Source organism: Coenobita brevimanus, chromosome 14 (assembly GCF_032717465.1).
Source record: "Coenobita brevimanus isolate Jiangsu-jjx chromosome 14, ASM3271746v2, whole genome shotgun sequence".
Taxonomy (NCBI): domain Eukaryota; kingdom Metazoa; phylum Arthropoda; class Malacostraca; order Decapoda; family Coenobitidae; genus Coenobita; species Coenobita brevimanus.
The window spans coordinates 6,473,689-6,493,661 of NC_136967.1; the positions used below are offsets into that span (position 1 = coordinate 6,473,689).

The 19,973-nt window shown below is 42.0% G+C and overlaps 1 protein-coding gene across 1 annotated transcript in view; it reads left to right on the forward strand.

The window, feature by feature from the left end:
• The window catches only part of tamo (PUB and ZnF_RBZ domain-containing protein tamozhennic), a 62,012-nt gene that overhangs the window by 26,207 nt on the left and 15,832 nt on the right, over window positions 1-19,973 (forward strand). The window contains exon 5 of the mRNA XM_080287206.1: window positions 1,531-1,705. Within this exon, the coding sequence (XP_080143332.1) occupies window positions 1,531-1,705 (175 nt within the window). The remainder of the gene's footprint in view (window positions 1-1,530; window positions 1,706-19,973) is intronic.

A 19,973-nucleotide genomic window follows, 5' to 3' on the forward strand; every position in this document is an offset into this window, starting at 1 on the left:
TGCCTGCTAATCTTCAGAAAGGCAATCATGATCACTTCACATGCCATCTACTTACTAACTAGCATGGGAATCATATTGGAGATGTTGGCTAGTATGACTGCTGAGTCATTATAATGAACGTCTGCCCCATGTGGAAATTCAGTAACCCTTGTTAGGCTATCTAGAGAAGGAAAAGAAAGTGTATGCTGCTGTCATGGACTTGGAGAAAGCTTATGACAGAATAGGTAGGCAAAGTATGTGGAAGGTATTAAGAATATATGGAGTGGAAGGGAAATTGTTGAGTACTGTGAAGAGTATGTACAAAGGAGCTAGGGCTATAATGCAAGTGGATGGTGAGCTGAGTGAGTTTTTTTTATTTAAATGTGGGACTGAAACAGGGATGTGTGATATCTCCTTGGCTGTTTAATATATACAGTACATGGATGGGGTTGTAAATGAGGTGCAAGGTAGGGCAGTGGATGTGAGGGTGGCTGTAATGAATGAGGGTGAGATGTGGAAGATTCCGGTGTTGCTGTTTGCTGATGATACAATATTGTTGTGTGAAGATGAATGGGAGTTCCAAGGTTTGGTGAATAGATTTGGGACAGTGTGTAGGAAGAGGAATCTGAAAGTGAATGTAAACAGGAGTAAAGTTATGGTGTTTGAGAGAAATGAAGTCACAGAATGCACAGTGAGGTTGGATGGTGAGGATATGGAGAATGTGAGTGCATTCAAGTACAGTGTTTTTATTTTTTTATTTATTTTTTTTTTCTTACAGTGCTCAGGCATAGCTACAGGCCAAAGAAATGTACTACTACCTGGTATTTATGCAAGTGCCCTTTTTTGTTAAGACAAATTTACTTACAGAAATTTTCAAACTGCCCCTTACAGATATTTTTTTTTAAGTTTGGACGTGTATAGACTCACCTCGTACGTGTCCAGAAAATCTCTCAGGGTGGTCCGTACATATTTTTATGCAAAATTGATGTCTGCCTGGAATCACCTCTTTGATATCTGAAGCCAACCCAGCTTTGAAATTACTTCAGTGACCTATAATATAGCCTGAAATGTGGTATGATTGGCCATTGAGCCATCTATCAGCTGCATGCTTAACATGTTCTTCTGATGTTCTGTTAACAGTATAGGTTTAAGGAAACCCTCAGAATTGCCACCATCATCTTGACTCAGTATTTTATGTTTGGGATTGGGAGAGCTGGCACAAGACTCTCATCTCCATAGGAATTGAATGAGTGGTAAAAAGGAAACCCTAGGTATAACTTTCCTGCACTCTCCTGCTGTATGTAGTATAGATACAAGGTTGTCTGCAGTGCTACCTGTGAACAGATGGGTTATGCCACATCCATATTGTCAGTCCTAAGACAGGTTTTGAGCCTCCCATTCTTACCTCTTTTAGTTACATAATGGTACCTTTTGACTTCAAGGGAATATGTGGGTAATACTGTCAGTTCCAGTTTCTTAGGAGTAATGTATACCTAGTAAATGATGACATCATTTGTGTTTAACAAAGTTTTTGTGTTTTATATTGACCAGGTAATGAAGAAAATTAGTGAGGGTGTGCGAGAATTTGGTCTCACATGGCGTCAGATTCTGCAGTTCCGACAGCTGCATGTGGGTGGTGTTGATGTAACAGTGCGCCACCTCTTATTTACTCTGCGACAGAGGTTACATCCACAGGTGCAACCTGACACCAGTCACAGACAAGTAAGTGACAAAGTAAATTTGCAGCAGCACTTTGTAGAACCAGTAAACTGCATGTGCGGTATAGGTTGTGTTTATTGATATACAGTATACCTTATAATATATATATATATATATATATATATATATATATATATATACAAGGTGCTACCCAAGAGTTCCAGTAATTTGAACAGAGGGAGCCAACCGTTTGCAGTTTTGTCTTTTGCTGCTAGGAGGAGTCAGCAACACCCCTTGGGTGTCGGTGTGGTCCCAGCCGTGTCTGTGAGCGGACGTGTTGTTGACCTACGCTTACTATTGTAACGTGGTGTGTAGGTGGTTTGGTGGTTTTGCAATGGCGGACCAATGGCGCAGGAATGTCAAGTCAGTGTTGATCGTTTTCTTCGATATCCAAGGGATTGTTCACAAGGAATTTGTTCCATGCAGTCAGTCTGTCAGCGGAAAGTTTTACTGTGAAGTTTTGCAGCGTCTGAAGGAGAACATCCACTGCAAACCTCCAGAACAGTGGAAGAACAAGGACTGGGTCCTACATCATGACAACGCCCTCGCCCACACATCAATTGTTGTCCAGCAGTTCCTGGCTTCCACTAACACGGTAGTCATTCCCCATCCACCCTGTTTGCCTGACCTTGCCCCCTGCAACTTTCTCCTGTTTCCAAAGCTGAAATTACGACTGAAAGGACGTCGATTTGACTCGATTGAGGAGATCCCGACAGAGTCGCAGGAGATTCTCAAGACCATCATGCCTGAAGCCTTCCAGGGATGCATTGACTTGTGGAAAAAAACGCTGAGACCACTGTATACATGCCCAGGGCGACTGCTTTGAAGACGACAGTGAGAACTAGGAGGTAAGGTAACATATTTTCCTACAATATTAAAATTACTGGAACTTTTGGGTAGCACCTCGTGTATATTTATATATATATATATATATCATCATCATCCAATCCAATGTCACCCCACAGAGGAGTGTAGGAACCCGGGGCTAGGCAAGTTGGTCCTGACATTTAAGATGAGAGTGATCAGCCTCACTCATCCCTGAGTGGCATTACATGAGCAATCAACCCCACCCACCCCTTGGATATAAACCTTCACCGGCTCAATTTGCTTGGAGTGCAATAATTACCCACTAAACCACCAGGCGCCAAAATTTGGTTATATGGTTACCACCCAGCATAGTAAATGGTTTCCTGGTGTACAGGAAACCATTTGGCTTATCACTCAGTGTAGAGTCACCCACAGGCAGAAGGAAGAGGAAAGAATGAAGGAAAAAAGACAGAAGAGGGAGTGTAAAGTTACCTGTAAGCAGGACAAGGAAAGAATGAAGGAAAGGAAGACAGAAGAGGATGGAAGGAAAGAAGGATGGAGGGGAGGAAAGGGCAGACACCCGACAGCAGCACTACATCGAGTGAGTGGATGGTGAACACCCCCACCTACCACATTATATATATATATATATATATATATACTGTACATGCAGTAAACCCTTCATAAGTTGAACGTTTAGAAGACGGAATCTTTGGTAAGTCGTACTCAGGCCGAGCCCACGTATGTAAGTAGGCCGAGATGTGGAGGTAGGGGGACAAAGGTGGCACCAGGTGGATGTGTGGCCGCCGGTCTGCTGCTTGCCTGATGTCACTGGCTTTGAAATCTCAGATTATCTTGAAGTTATGCAAAAAGTCAAAGAGAAGAATATAAATGAAGATTATGTCATCCAGTGGCTTGAAATGGATGCAGATGATCCTGGGTATCATCACCAAACAGAAGAAGAAATTGCTGAGTCCGTGGCTGGGAAGAAAGATGAAGATGATGACGAGGAAGAGAACAGTGATGCTGGACACAAGAATCCATATGAATTATCCCAAGTTCGTGAAGCAATGGATGTTGTCATACCTTGGCTGGATTATGTTGATGATGCAGAAGCACAATATTTTTATACCCATGTAAGGGAGTTGCGAGGCTTGGTTATTCGCTGCAGAAGCAGGTGAAGATTCATGACTTCTTTAAGCCTATGCCAAGGCGTCTGCCTATCCCTCCTCCTGATGTCATAAAGACTTTGTAGTTACTTGTAGAGAAGTATATTTTAGACTTGTGGTCGAGCGGCTTTTATATCTTGTAGTAGTTTCCCCACCAGATGTCATGTAGTGACGGGAGAGGTAAAGAATAATATGGGACTATTTTTATTTGTCTTGGAGATATTAAACAGGTCTCTCCCATGGGAAGAGTATAAGTCCCGGGTAGCTACCTCCCTGTCTCGCTATCTCTCTCTCTTTCTATTCTAAGGCTAATCTCCGTCTCGACCTCTCTCTAGGGTCGCTTGTCTCCTTCTACCTAGCCTGTTCGGTGGCTAATCTCCGTCTGAGCTCTCTTTCCTAAAATCTGGTGTAGCAGGGGTGTGTCACGTGTGTTCCTCGTGGATCTTTGTTCACGAGAGGACTGCTGACAGCTAACTGCATCATCTCCTTACTGGCCGCTGTCGTCAGCTTTCCTCAGTGTAAGCATGTTTAGCATTGCTCGATTCTCGCAGACACAACACCTTCTCAATCATCTGACTCCCTGCTTCTGTCTGTTTCTCTATCTATCTATTTATCTATCTATCTATTATGATTTGCAATTATAATATGGAGACCTACCACATTGCTCGGCCGCGCAAAAATGGCGTACCATCGACATTTAATAGTCATAACATATTAATACATACTACATACACATTATAATGAACTTATAAGCTAATTAAGTGAAATACATAATATTGTAAAGTAACATAATTGTATGAATATTGTATACATATATTATTCATAGTAAATAGTGATTATTCAGTAATATTACATTTTAAATAAGTTGTATACATATTTGAATAAATGCAATGGTTGTTGTATAACACTTGTAAGACGTGCATGTACAACAGACGTACGCATATAATTGTGCAATGGTAATACTGCTAGGTTATACATTACATATTTGAGTTATCACTTTAGTAATGTCTAATATTTCACCTAACTTGTATGATGATACTGGTAATACAGAATTGTGCTATAATTGTATGACTTATAATATTGTACTAACATTGTGGTACTACATAATTGTAACATTTTATGAATTGTTACTAAATATTGTGTTAATGCATAATTGTGTTGGCCTTATAATTGTAGTTACATTTTGTTAATGCAACTATTACATAAGTGTCTTGGCCTTATAATTGTAGTTAAAGTTACATAAAAGTTACATCTTGTTAATGCAACTGTTACATAATTGGCAAAGTGTAACATAATGCAATCGTTTGTCGTTACATAATTGTTACATATCGTTTGTAGGTACATAATTGTAGTTAGTGTAACATAATGCAATCGTTTGTCGTTACATAATTGTTACATATCGTTTGTAGGTACATAATTGTAGTTAGTGTAACATAATGCAATCGTTTGTTGTTACATAATTGTTACATATCGTTTGTAGGTACATAATTGTAATATGGAGTAACATAATTGTAATAACTGCAGTCCTAACATATGCTGCGGTCGATGATAGTGATGATGTGTCGTGCCACTTGTATGTGGAGACAACAATTTGCTTTTTTTTGTTTGTAGTTTATGTGGTATTTTGACTTATGTAGTAACATTTACACTTATTTTCATTTGTTTGTTATGTGATCTTACTCTATTTCTCTTTTTTCTTTCTTACTTTTCTTTCTTTCTTTTTTGTATGTATTGATTTTCTATAGTTTGTTTTTCTTTGCTTGTGTACACTTTTTTCCATGTTGTTCATGGTTACATAATTACTGGCTAATTTCCTAGGGATACTTTTTTAAAGTTTAGTTTATATTGCACAGATACTATAAAATGATATTATATAGTCCCATATTTTGTTATTTTATATAAAAAATATATACATATACACTATATACAGTATTAACTATACACACTGATTTGTTGTTCACCTGTACCTATCGTGAGTAATATGTGTGTCAGCACTGTGTGGAAATCATTGTCTTCACGATTGTGTTGAAGATGTTCACTCTTGCTAACGGCATTTGTGTTGGCCATTTTTTTTTTTTTCTCTAGTTTACCTTGTAACTTAATTTATATGTTTCCACTAGGTAGCTTTAATTAATAAATGTTTAATACAGTTCTTTTAATTGCTCACTGAGTAACTGTGATTGTATATTTTCTTTATCACTTTGTAGATATAATAATGTATAGTTGTATGTATGAAACACGTATTTTATGTAGGTATAAATGGTAACACTCGTTGGTAGTAAATAAATGTTATAATAAATGAATGAATATATACAGTGTAGAATATTTATTGTTGGTGCAAGTATTTAATGATTGAATTATGAAGATAATTGAAGTAGGTATGTGTATTTAAGCTGTAACTATACAATACGTTTTATATGTTTGTGCAGAAGCTTATTGTCTATCACTGTGTATTGTATGAATGAAGTAACTATGTAACTCACTAATTTGTACCGTGGTGGGAAATGGTGTGAGTGGTGTTGCACGTGGTGATAGCGTTGTCCTTCGCGGGTTGATTGGCGTGTTGTCGTCTCAGCACATGGTGACGTCGGCTTCCCACACTGGTAGCTGTGGTGAGTGAATGAGTAGCGATGAGTAACTTGAGTGAAGACGAGTAAGATGAGTTGTAAATATGGACTTGGTGTTTTGCTGCGTGGTCCTGACCTCTTCACATCTGCGTAAGCGGTGGGGGTTGGGTGGATGTAGCAGAAAGAGGAGGGTGAGGTCTGGTGGTTATGAGTTGTGAGTCGTCTCTCACTCTCCGTTTGTTTGTTTGTTTGTTTGTTTGTTTTCTTTCTTGATGTATTCTTGGTCCTTTTTTTTCTTGTGATTTACTCGTTGTAGGATGAAGACTGCCGCTTCTTGTAGGTGCGTGTAGAAGATTATACAGACGACGTAGAGTTGTTGATTGTAGATGGCTGTAGTTGATTGTAGATGGCTGTAGACTTTGTAGACTATTTGCACTGTAGGCTGTATTTTGTAGGATTCAATGTAGAACTGAAGCTAATCTTGTAGTCTCGGTTGCTTTTGTAGAAATTTGCTTTTAATTCGGAGACGATGTCCGCAGATTTGCTGGTTTGTCGTTAAGCTACTTGCAAGGCGTCGAGTGATCTCTTGACCTCTGCATCAGCGTAATGATCTGGGAGACGGAGGGGGCTGGATGGAGAGAATACTGTCAGGAGCTGATGTTGTTGGTTGTTTTCAATCTTGATATTTTGTAGGAATTTAATGTTGATTCGTAGACGAGGTTCGTATACGTTCGCTGCTACCAAATGTCATAAATGACATTTGGGTCATCCCTCTTCTTGACCTCCTGCCTGCCTCCTCTGAGGCCTGTCTCCCTCTCTCTCTCTTTCTGTTCTAAGGCTAATCTCCGTCTCGACCTCTCTTTAGGGTCGCTTGTCTCCTTCTACCTAGCCTGTTCGGTGGCTAATCTCCGTCTGAGCTCTCTTTCCTAAAATCTGGTGTAGCAGGGGTGTGTCACGTGTGTTCCTCGTGGATCTTTGTTCACGAGAGGACTGCTGACAGCTAACTGCATCATCTCCTTACTGGCCGCTGTCGTCAGCTTTCCTCAGTGTAAGCATGTTTAGCATTGCTCGATTCTCGCAGACACAACACCTTCTCAATCATCTGACTCCCTGCTTCTGTCTGTCTCTCTATCTATCTATTTATCTATCTATCTATTATGATTTGCAATTATAATATGGAGACCTACCACACTGATTCCAGCAATGATTCTGCTTCTACAACTCTTCAGGTAGCCAGCAGTTCAAGTAATGTTGGCACAGACACCAATAAGTGTCTGTGTGTGTGCTTATGAAGACTGTAATTTGACTAAATGAAAAAAAATGTGTGCGTGTGACTTAGTGTTAATCGATCATGATTAAAGTTCAGTATTATTATGACTGCAAGTGTTACATTCCAGTCTGTTATAGTGATTACATTTAAGTTTAATTCTTAATGTTCAGTGAAATAAATACTGGGTACTGTTTAGAATGTTACGTTAAATTGTGAACTCCACCACCCATCTCCAACACAGGCTGACAAGCTGCCGACGGGTCTGTGCTACCTCTAATGAAAGGTAAATTAGGTGCCCTGAATTTTTTTTTTTTCTTTCTTTCTTTATTCATCTATACACTGTATATGCTCCTTTACTTTAGTCTTGAAAAGACAAGTACAGTAATAAGTATTGTCTTTGCAATTTGGAGGGTGAAAATCCATCTCCAACACAAGCTGCCGACAGGTCTGTACTGCCTCTGTGAATAATTTTCTACGAATTAAAGGTATATTAAATGCACTTTTTTTTTTTTTTTTTTTTTTTTTTTTTTTTTTTTTTAATTCAGTGTTGAAAGGACAAGTACACTCAGTCCTCATAAATCGCGGGTTTATAAATCATGGATTTGTAAATCACGGCTAAGTGGCTGTCAGACTGCCGGCACCCTTAAATCGCTGTTAAGTCACGAAAATCGCGGATCTAGGCACCGAAGTGGGTCTTTTCCGAAGTGAATCGTAAACCGCGGCATTCAATTTGAAAATCGCGACCAAACAACCAATCTGGCAAGTGTGCATACTAATGCCGCAGAGTTAATGAGAAACATCAGGAACTCATCACCCACTATTTTGCCTGGGTAAGGGCAGAAGCTGAGCCTGAACCACAGCCTGGACCTTCACAAACTTAGGACGTGGATGACGAAGCATCTGTCATCCCTGAGGCAGACTTTGAGGGAGCACCCCCACCTCATGCTGAGAGGTTCTAAGTTCTTTCCAACACCACCCCACTCCATTCACTTAAGCAATATCATCATAGGATTAAGGTGAGATCCCTTAACATTGCATATTTCTATTAAATACGTGCACTGAATATTCCTAAATTTGTATGTTTTTGTTTGATGGTGCCTAGATAGGTGTAGGTAGGGTGCTGTGGGGGGTGGTTGGCCAAAGTCCAGACCCAAATTCATTTTTCACATAAGAGTTCTATCTATCTATTGCCAGACGCCTCAATCCTGTTCGGGGTGGCCACAAACAAATCGCCTCCACGTCGCCCTGTCCCCCGCCATTTCACTGCCCTGCTCCCAACTCACACCCCCCTCTCTCATATACCTCTCCACCCCATCCCTCCATCTCATCCTCAGCCTCCCTCTCCCTCTTCCCCCCTCCACCTCACTCACATACACTCTCTTCGTCAGTCTTTCACCTTCCTTCCTCTCCACATGGCCAAACCACCTCAGTGTATTCCTCCTAACGCTTCCTATCACATCCACCACCACACCACAATGCTTCTTTATATCCTCATTCGTCAGCCTGTCTCTCCATGTGACTCCACAGGCTCCTCTTAAATAACTCATTTCCACTGCTCTCACTCTTGACTTGTGTCCTTCCAGTAATGTCCAAGCTTCACTTCCATACGTTAGAGTTGGTATCACAATACTGTCATGTAGTAACTTTTTCACTTCCATGCTCACTTCCCTGCTTCTTATCACTGCTTTCAAAGAACCAGCAACCCTCCTTCCCTGCTGTACCCTTTCAAGCACTTCACCCTCCAAACCTCCATCCTTACTCATCACACTACCCAAGAACTTAAACGTACTCACATTTTCCAATTCCTCACCATCCAACCTCGCTGTACATTCACTGACTTCACCTCTCTCAAAGACCATCACTTTACTCTTACATTCACCTTTAGATTCCATTTCTTACAGACTCCCAAACTCATCCACCAAGCCTTGCAGCTCTCCTTCATCTTCGCTCAACAACACAGTATCATCTGCAAACAAGAGTACAGGGAGTTTCCAAACACTACCCTCTCTCACCAGGGCCACTCCAACATCCACTACCCTACCTTGTACCTCTTTTGTTACCCCATCCATGTACAGATTGAACAACCATGGAGACATGACACATCCCTGTTTCAACCCAACCTTCAAAGAGAAAAATTCATTCAGTTCACCATCCAACTGCAGCCTTAGCACCATCATACATACTCTTCACAGCATTCAACACCTTCCCATCTACTCCATATATTCTTAATATTTTCCACAATCCTTGTCTATCCACCCTGTCATATGCTTTCTCCAAATCCATGAAAGCCGCATATAACTTCTTTCCCTTCTCTAGAAACTTTTCCACTAAAGATCTAAGAATGAATATCTGATCTACACAACCTCTTCCCTTCCTAAAGCCTCCCTGTTCTTCTCCAACTAATTCCTCTGTTCTTTCTCTAACTCTGTCAATAAGTATCCTACCATACACTTTTCCTATTATACTAAGGAGACAGATGCCCCTATGATTACCACACACTTCTTTTTCCCCTTTTCCTTTGTGCAAGGGAATAATTATACCTGACTTCCAATCCTCCGGGACTCTACCTTCCTCCCAGGCCAATCTACACATTTTCCACATCCATTCTACTACTATCTCTCCCCCATACTTCAGCATTTTACCACACACTCCATCAATTCCAGGGGCTTTCCCCAATTTAACTTTCTTCATTGCTTGCACAACTTCTATCCTACTGATTTCTTCCTGTCTTCTCACGTCCCTCCTTCTCCCAGCCATTCCCCAGCCACTTATACTCGCATTACTTCCACCCTCTATGTTCAACAATTCCTTAAAGTGTTCTCTCCATCTGCTCACTTTTTCTCCCTTCTCCACTAGTAATTTACCATTTTTATCTTTCACTCCCATGCTAACTTCACTTCCACCCTGTCTTACTCTTTTCACCTCTTTCCAGAACATTTTCTTACAGTCCCTCCACTTTACACTCAAGTTCCTTCCAAATTCCTCATCCGCTTTCTTCTTACTCTCTCTTACTAATCTTTTCACCTCTCTCTTTCTTTCTACATATAACTCTCTCTTCTGCCTCTCAACTTCTTCCACACTACTATGTCTCATCCATTCATTGTATGCTTTCTTCTTTTATGCCACAGCCTGTCTCACCTCTTCATTCCACCACACTGTTCCTTGCACACCCCTCCGTCTTCTCTTCATCCCACACACCACATCACATGCTGCACATATTTCTTCTGAAAATATCCTGCACACACATTCCACATCCCCATCTGCTCCAATTCATATTTGCCCAATCGTTCCTCCACTTCTCTCTTATACTCTGCTTTTTTCGCATCCTCTTGTATCCTTTCCACTCTCCTTACAAATACTCCTTCTTCCCGTCCTTCCCTTCTTCTATTTCTCCATCCTAATTGGACCTTGATTCTGGCCACCACCAAGTAGTGGTCAGAAAGTCCACTCCCCCAACCTCTATAAACTCTTGCATCCATTACACGTTTTTGCATCCTTTCATCCACACACACATAGTCAATCATTGCCTTCCTTTCATTCAGTTCACCACCCACCCTTCTCATCACTTGCCATGTATACCTGTGAATCATTTTGTGCCTGAAGAGGGTATTGGCTATCACCAACCCCCTCCCAGCACAAATGTCCACTAACGCACTGCCATTCTCATCTATCTCAGCAGGCACACCGCACTCACCAACTATTCCATCCACCTTCACATTCCCTACTTTACCATTCATATCACCGATCAAAAACACTCTCTCATTCTTTCCAAACTTTTCCATGCACACTTCCACATTTGTCCAGAACTCTTCTCTCACTCTGCTTGTACGATCTTGCGTTGGCATACACACACACAATCACCCACATTTGTATTCCAACTTTCCATCTTACCCACACAATCCTTGACCCAACTGATCCATACACTTTTATGCTCTTCTTCCATCTTTTACGCACAACTGTACATACTCCTTCTTTCGTCCTCTCATTCTCACCTACTCCTGCACAAATACCCCATCTATACTCCCATTCTCTCACACACTCACCTCTCCATTTGGTTTCAGTTATTCCGTATACATCAACCATACGTTGACGACTAAGGAACGGACAAAGGACATTCTTAGGGTGGGAACATGGAATGTGAGAGGAGTGAATGATGAAGTGAAAGAGAGAGAGATTGTTTAGGTGCTTGAAGATGCAAAAGTGGATATATGTGGATTGACTGAAACTAAATGGAAAGGTGAAAGGGTGAGAGAATGGGAATATGGTGTAGGTATATGTGTGGTAGTCAGTGAGAATGAGAGGGCAAGAGAGGGAGTATGTCTGATGATAAGCAAGAAGTGGAAGGAGAATATAAGAGAGTATGGAACAGTGGGTGCAAGGATTGTATGGGTGAGGATGAAAGGAGGTATACAAGCATGGACGATTGTATGTGTGTACTGTATGCCCCAACAGAGGATCGAGTGGCAAGAGTGAAAGATGAGTTTTGGGCGAGAGTAGAAGCATGTATGGACAAGTTTGAGAGTAGCGAGAGAGTGCTGTTGATTGGAGACATGAATGGCAAAGTTGGGAATGTACGAGTGGATGGAGTGGTTGGTCAGTGAGGTGTGCCAGCTGAAGTAGATGGGAATGGTAGTGCTTTGGTGGACATCTGTGCTTGTAAGGGGTTGGCAATAGCCAACACCTACTTTCGTCATAAGATGATCCACCGGTATACATGGAGAGTAACGAGGAGGATGGATGGTGAATTGTTGAACGAAAGGCAATGATAGACTACATGTGTGTGGATGAGTGAATGAGAAGACAAGTGTTGGATGCAAGAGTGTGGAGAGGGTGGGGGAATGGAGTCTCAGACCATCACTTAGTGATGGCCAAGGTAGAGATGCAAAGAAAGTGGTTGAGGAGACAAAGGGGAAGACAGGAGGAAGCAGCTCCTGTGAGAAAAGTGGAGAAATTGCAAGATAGTGAGAAAATGACAGAGTATAAGAGCATAGTGGAAGAAAGATTGGGAAGGTATGAGCTAGAGCAGATGGAAGGGGTGGAAGACTTATGTAAGATATTCACGGAAGAGATAGGCGCAGCATGTGAGGCGGTTTGTGGAGTGAGGAGGAGATGCAAGGGTGTGCAAGGGACAGCATGGTGGAATGATGAGGTGAAATGAGCTGTGGAACAAAAGAAGAAGGCATATAGTGAATGGTTAGCGAATAGAGGTAGGGGAGAAGATGAGAGGAGAGAGAGGTATATGTGAGCAGGAGAAGGGAGGTTAAGAGACTGGTGAAGGAGAGTAAGAAGAAAGTGGATGAAGAGTTTGGGAGGAATCTGAGTGTTGAAATGGAGAGAGAGTAAGAAATTGTTTTGGAAGGAGGTAAAGAAAGTAAGGCAATGTGAAAGGGGAAATAGTAGGGGAGTGAAAGATAGGAATAATAGATTGTTGGTGGAGAAGAAAGAGAAATTGAGGAGATGGAAGGAGCACTTTGAGGATTTGTTGAATGTAGAGAGTGAGAGCAGTGTGAGTATAAGTGGTTGGGGAATGGCTGGGAGAAGAAGAGATGAGAGGAGGGAGGAAGAGATCAGTAGGGCGGAAGTAGTGGAAGCAATGAAGAAGATTAAGTTAGGAAAGGCCCCAGGAATTGATGGAGTGTGTGGTGAAATGCTGAGGTATGGGGATGAGATTGTTGTGAAGTGGATATGGAAGTTGTGTAGATTGGCTTGGGAAGAGGGAAGGGTTCCAGAGGACTGGAAATCAGGTATAATTGTTCCTTTATACAAAGGAAAAGGGGAGAGAGAAGTATGTGGTAACCATAGGGGTATTTGCCTTCTTAGTGTGACTGGTAAAATATATGGTAGAATACTCATTGATAGGGTTAGGCATATGACAGAGGAGCTAGTTGGAGAAGAACATGGGGGATTTAGGAAGGGAAAAGGGTGTATAGATCAGATATTTGTTCTAAGATGTTTAGTGGAGAAGTATCTAGAGAAGGGACGGAAAGTGTATGCTGCCTTCATGGACTTGGAGAAAGCTTATGACAGAATAGATAGGCTAGGTATGTGGAAGGTATTATGATATATATGGAGTGGAGGGGAAATTGTTGAGTGCTGTGAAGAGTATGTACAAGGGAGCTATGGCTACGGTGCGAGTGGATGGTGAGCAGAGAGAGTTCTTTGATCTCAATGTGGGACTGAAAAAGGGTTTTGTGTGTCTCCATGGCTGTTTGATATATACATGGATGGGGTTGTAAAGGAGGTGCAAGGTAGGGCAGTGGATGTGGGGCTGGCCCTAATGAATGAGGGTGAGATTTGGAAGCTTTCAGTGTTGCTGTTTACTGATGATACAGTATTGTTGAGTGAAGATGAATGGGAGTTGCAAGGTTTGGTGAATGAATTCGGGACAGTGTGTAGGAGGAGGAAGCTGAAAGTTAATGTAAACAAAAGTAAAGTTATGGTGTTTGAGAGGAATGAAGTCACAGAGTGTGCAGTGAGGTTGGATGGTGAGGATATGTTGAATGTGAGTGCATTCAAGTACTTGGATAGTGTGATGAGTAAGGATGGAACTTTGGGGGATGAAGTGCATGAAAGGGTACAGCAGGAAAGGAAGGTTGTTGGTACACTGAAAGCAGTGATGAGAAATAGGGAGGTGAGTATGGAAGTTAAGAAGTCACTGCATGATAGTATTATGATCCCTACCCTGACGTATGGAAGCGAGGCGTGGACCTTGCAAGAGGGGAACTAGTCAAGACTGAGAGCAGTGGAAATGAGTTACTTGAGAGGAGCATGTGGAGTGACGTGGAGGAACAGGTTGATGAATGAAGAAGTGAAGGAACGTTGTGGGGTAGATGTGGATGTGGTTGAGAAGATTAGGAGAAATACACTGAGGTGGTTTGGACATGTGGAGAGAATGGAGAATGAAAGACTGATTAAGAGGGTGTATGTAGGTGAGGTGGAGGGAGCGAGAGGGAGGGGTAGACCGAGGATGAGGTGGAGGGATGGAATTGAGAGGTATATGAGGGAGGGGGGGTGAGTTGGGGGGAGGGTAGTCAAATGGTGGGTGACAGAGCGACTTGGAGGCGTTTTGTCTGCGGCCACCCTTTGCGGGATTAGGGCGTCGGGCTATAGATAGATAGATAGATCAACTTTCGCACCCTCAAGCACCTGGACAATCTCTCTCTCTTTCGCCTCATCATTCGCTCCTCTTTCATTCCATGTTCCAATTACCATGTCCTTTGTCCGGTCCTTGGTTGTCATCTTTTGGTCAGTCCTTGTCCGAGGCATATTGTTTGTCTTTTTAGTTAGTTGTTTTCCGGGGAGGGGCACTAACCCTCCGCCAACCCTTTTAGTCGCCTTTTACGACAAGCAGGGATACTGGGGGAGTATTCTTGAAAAACGCCCCTGCCCCCAGGGGTTATTATTTATAAACCGTGGAATTTGTAAATCGCGGCAGTGGTCCAGACCCAAATTGCTCGGATTTACGAGGATTGAGTGTAATAGGTACAATATTGTCGTAGCAATTTTCGGGGGTGAAAATTCGGTAAGATGGAAAATTTGGTAATTCAAACTAGGGTAGAGCCCCATGTAGTTCGACTTGTGAAGGGTTTATTGTGTGTGTGTGTGTGTATGTGTATATATATATATATATATATATATATATATATATATATATATAAATATATACAGCACAGCATATATATTTTCATTCATTCATTCATTGCCAGACGCCATGTATCCCAGACAGGGTGGCCAAGGGCTTAGAGTTAATTGTTTTACAGGGAGGGGCACTAATCCTCCACCAACCCCACTTGACACGTAGGGATACCAACAGCATCTGGTGTTCCCAGGCGGTCACCCATCCAAGTACTAACCAGACCCAACGTTGCATATATATACTGTATATATATATATCCACCCACTGCAAATTGACTTAGAACCTACACACAGAATTGCTACAGGAGGGTTGTCTGTCATTGCTTTGTGTTTCCACGTCTACCAAGTGAATTTTTTGGGCAAGAAGTAACTGGCAACTCCTCTGGTGTTGGCGGGAAGTGGTGAAACACTCAGCATGTCAGTGCTTGCCCAGAAGCAAGAGTGGGAGTACAGTAATCACTCTAATATCCGGACGCCCAATAACCGAACATCCCCACTAACCGAACCTTATCGTCCTGGGATCAAACATTCCCAAAATGGTCCGAAAATCCAAAAAAATTGGGAAAAAAAATCGATTTTTTGCCGTCCGTAATTTGAACTTGCCGCGCGCGCCGCTTGAGAGCATTGTTTTGGTTCGTCATTCCTCCGACGTCCGATAGAGCGCCGCTGCATCCTCTTCACTTCCCGCCTGTCTCTCACCGCGACAAGAGTCACCGCTCGACGTGAGTTTGCGGCTGTCTTCAGAGTCTTCTGTAGTCGGTACGCCATCACCACTACCCACCGATGCACCCCTTGGACGCCTGCCAGTGATACTCTCGGGCTCTGACAGTGAATAAACAGCAAGAACTTCTCCACTAGACCACACGGGAATTTTGAGTGTTGTGCAGTGAAAAAAACGGTGTGTTGTGTTAAGGTTTTCAAGTTGGGAGAAAAGACTAAGTAGAAAAGAAATTTAACGTAACTAACCTTCTTTGTTTTGGCTTTGGAAACTTAAAAAAACTTGGGAAAAGTTTATGTGCAACACTTAAATTTAATGGAACATTATTTGGACTAAAGTGAACACTGTGAAAAGAACGGACTTCTGTGTGTTAGTGACTAAGTTCAGTGCAAGACTTCAGGAAGAGTGTAGTGCAAGTGCTTCAGGAAATCGTTCTTACTGTCAGAGTCCGAGAGGAGGCGGTTATTCATCGAGGTGGCCAGGGACTTGCTGTAAGTAGCCAAAATGTTTCATGTTGTACTATTTCCCATACTATATTTACCAGAATGTTTCATATTGTATTTTTTCCCATACTATACTTACCAGAAAGTGTCATACTGTACTTCTTTCCATACTAAACTTACCTCATGCATGTGCAGTAGGAATGTGTTTTTCAGAGTTCGGTTAGGTTCGGTTAGGTTAGGTTCGGTTAGAGTCCATAAGTACCAGAATGTTTATTAATGTATGAACATACTTCTAAACCCACATTTTATGTGTCTATTGCATTTATTTCAGTCATTTATGTGCCTTATTGGTGTGATTTGGGTGTTAAATAGGTGCTATGCATGTCCGGAGGGAGTTGTATAGGTGTTTCTCTGTGTTAGGGTCCGTAAGTACAAGTCCATAAGCTGGGGCCCAATATCCGGACAAAACCAATATCCGAACCTACCGATGGCTCTATTGATCCGGATATTGGAGGGGTTACTGTATATGTTTCTGTCGCTCCGAGCTTGCACCTCCCTCTTTTTTCATATGCATTACTGTTTGCCCTGTTATTTTCCTAGAGTCGAGTTGTCATTCCTGGAAAATACTGCTCAAGGGGTGAGAGGGTCCGTATCATTGCACGGAGGCAAGATAGTGTCCCTATCAACGCGATTAGTGAATGTACTGGACGCGCAATGTCGACTGTCATGAAGATTCATGCTGCAGCGCTGGGCCTGCCACCTGATGTCCCAAGCATGGCAGTGGACAGAAGAGGATGACCTTTAGAGGTACAGATATGCTTCTGAAGAGGGAAGTACAGGTAATCAAGAATCCTCAACTGACAGCAGCAGAATTGAAGAGAATGCATCCCCAGCTGTTACAAGACGTCTCAATTCGAGCTATTCAGCACCGTTTGCAGAAGGAGCTGGGTTTGCCAAGCCACACCGCAGCCAAGAAACCGCTTCTCACTGACCACATGAAGAAGCTGCACATTCAGTTTGCCGAGAAGTATGCACACCGGACATCGGATGAGTGGAGAAAAGTTATGTTTTCTGATGAAAGCACATTTCAAGTGTTCCAGGTGCATTCTGCCAAGGTTCGTCTCCCTGCCTCCCGTAGTCAATATGACTCTGCTTACACGTTGCCGACTGTTAAGCACCCACAATCAGTAATGGTATGGGGGTGTTTCTCAGGTGAAGTGGGAAGGGGAGGCATCTACTTTCTTCCTAAGCACATGATGATGAATGGTGGCTGGTACATTCAAATTCTGAAAGATCATTTGTTAAACTTTTTCGCTATTCATGGGTGTGACTTTTTCACAAGTCAAGAAAGGTGACAAAATGGCTTCAGGATAATTGGATTGAGGTCCTCGACTGGCCTGGCAACAGTTCGGATCTAAATCTGATAGAAAACTGCTGGGCAGAGATGAAGAAAATCATGGCAGAGAAGAAGACACCCAATCTGGACAACCTCAAGACCGAACTGACAGATGTTTGGTGCAAAGAAATGTCCTTAGATTACTTTAGAGATCTAAGTGATTCCCTGCCAAAATGCATCGAACTGGTCCTGAAAAACAAGGGAAACGATTTCATATTAATGAATGGCATTTCATGAACAAACATTGTGATATACTTTGATTTCTGTGTTTCTTAATACCTTGTGGGGGGAAGTCCCAAGTCAATTTGCAGTAGCTGTATATATATATATATATATATATATATATATATATATATAAACCTAGGCTGCATCCCCCCCAGGAAAGGGAGGTAGCTGAGACAGGACGACACACTCCCCATTTACTCATCCATTTAAACACATTCATTCGCATCTTAGCCCCAAAGGGGAGAAGGGACAGATCCTCACCGCACCACACCACACAAGGGTCAACCGCAGTGCAATCAGTGACATCTGCAGCAGGGCCCGACAGCAGAGCTGGTTTACCCCTGCCATCATAATAGACCCATCCCCGTACCCACACCTGACCTGACTAGGAGATATATATGTTTGTATGTATGTATGGTGGTAGGTGGGGGCACTCACCATCCACTCACTAGATGTAGTGCTGCTCTCGGGTGGCTGCCCTTTCCTCTCCTCCATCCTTCTTTCCTTCCATCCTCTTCTCTATTTCTTTGTTTCAGTGTTTCCTCATTTTGTGCCAACGGGTGATTTTACATTCCCTCGTCTGTCTTTCTTTCCTTCATTCTTTCCTCTTCCTTCTGCCTGTGGGTGACTCTACACCAGTGGTTCTTAAACTTTCTCATGCAGCAGACCCCTTTTATTACAGCTAATCATGTGGCGGACCCATAATTATGAGTAGATTTGCCTCCTGCCATACCTCTTGAATTTAAAGGTGTTTTTTGTATACAGTACATCTATGGCATGCGGCAGGCCCGCGGCCAGGCAGCAGCCAGTACAGAGTTGCCAAATCACAAATATCACTGCATTCTACAAAGTCATTAAATTGTTTCCAGATAGTATTATATGTTTTACCGCTCTACACTGAGTGACAAGCCAAATGGTTTCCTGTACACCAGGAAACCATTTTCTATGCTGGGTGGTAACCATATAACCAAATTTTGGCATCTGGTGGTTTAGTGGGTAATTGTGGCACTCCTGTCGGATTGAGCCGGTGAAGGTTTATATCCAAGGGATGATTGGGGTTTATTGCTCTCGTAATGCCACTCAGGGATGAGTGAGGCTGGTCACTCTTGTCTTAAATGTCAGGACCAACTGCTTAGTCCCGGGCTTCTACACTCCTCATGGGACAACGTAGGATTGGATGATGGATGGATGGATTTTTACTGTAATTATTAATGGTGTTATTATTTTTACCATTTCTCTTATCATTATTATTATTATTATTATTATTATTGTTTTTGTTAGTAGTTGTAGTAGTAGTAGTAGTAATAGCAATAGTAGAAGTAGATATAGGGATTATAGAGACCCAAGTAACATCTATAGCAATACCAGGAACAGTAACACTGTTATTCCTAATCAAGATACATTTATCAAAGTTTCAGTAGTGTCAGTAACAAATCCAAGAACCATAGGAACAATATTCATAGTCTATAGGTTTACCAAGAGCCGGAGTAACGCTTGGTAATGGTGCTAGGGAAGGATGGGGAGTCAGCTTTGTGCCAGGGAAATTCTTAACTGTTCTGACATAGTGCCTGTGGTGGGAATGGTGAAGGGTGGTGATGGCTGTGAGTATGATGGTGATGATGGTAGTTAGAATGGCAGTGAATGATGGTTATGGTGGTAATGAGAATGGTAGTGAATGATGGTGATGGTGGTAGTGAGATTGGTAGTGAATGATGGTGATGATGGTAGTGTATATATATATATATATATATATATATATTTACAGTTAACATACTGTACTTTTTTTCTTTTCTTTTTTTTCAGTATTTCCTTTGGAGCCTAAATTTTATCATATCCAGTTTAATACTGTTGTGCTGCATATGGCTTTTGACATGTTCCATACTATTCTGGAAATCATTAAGTTGTACTTATTGCATATTGGTAATATATTGGATGATTTTTCCAGTGTACAAAACAGGTTTCTCTCTTCATGAAGTGGTAGTTGGTATTTGTAGAGGGTTTTTACTGCAAGAACGAAATAAAGTAATGGAAGTACACTAGGTTTC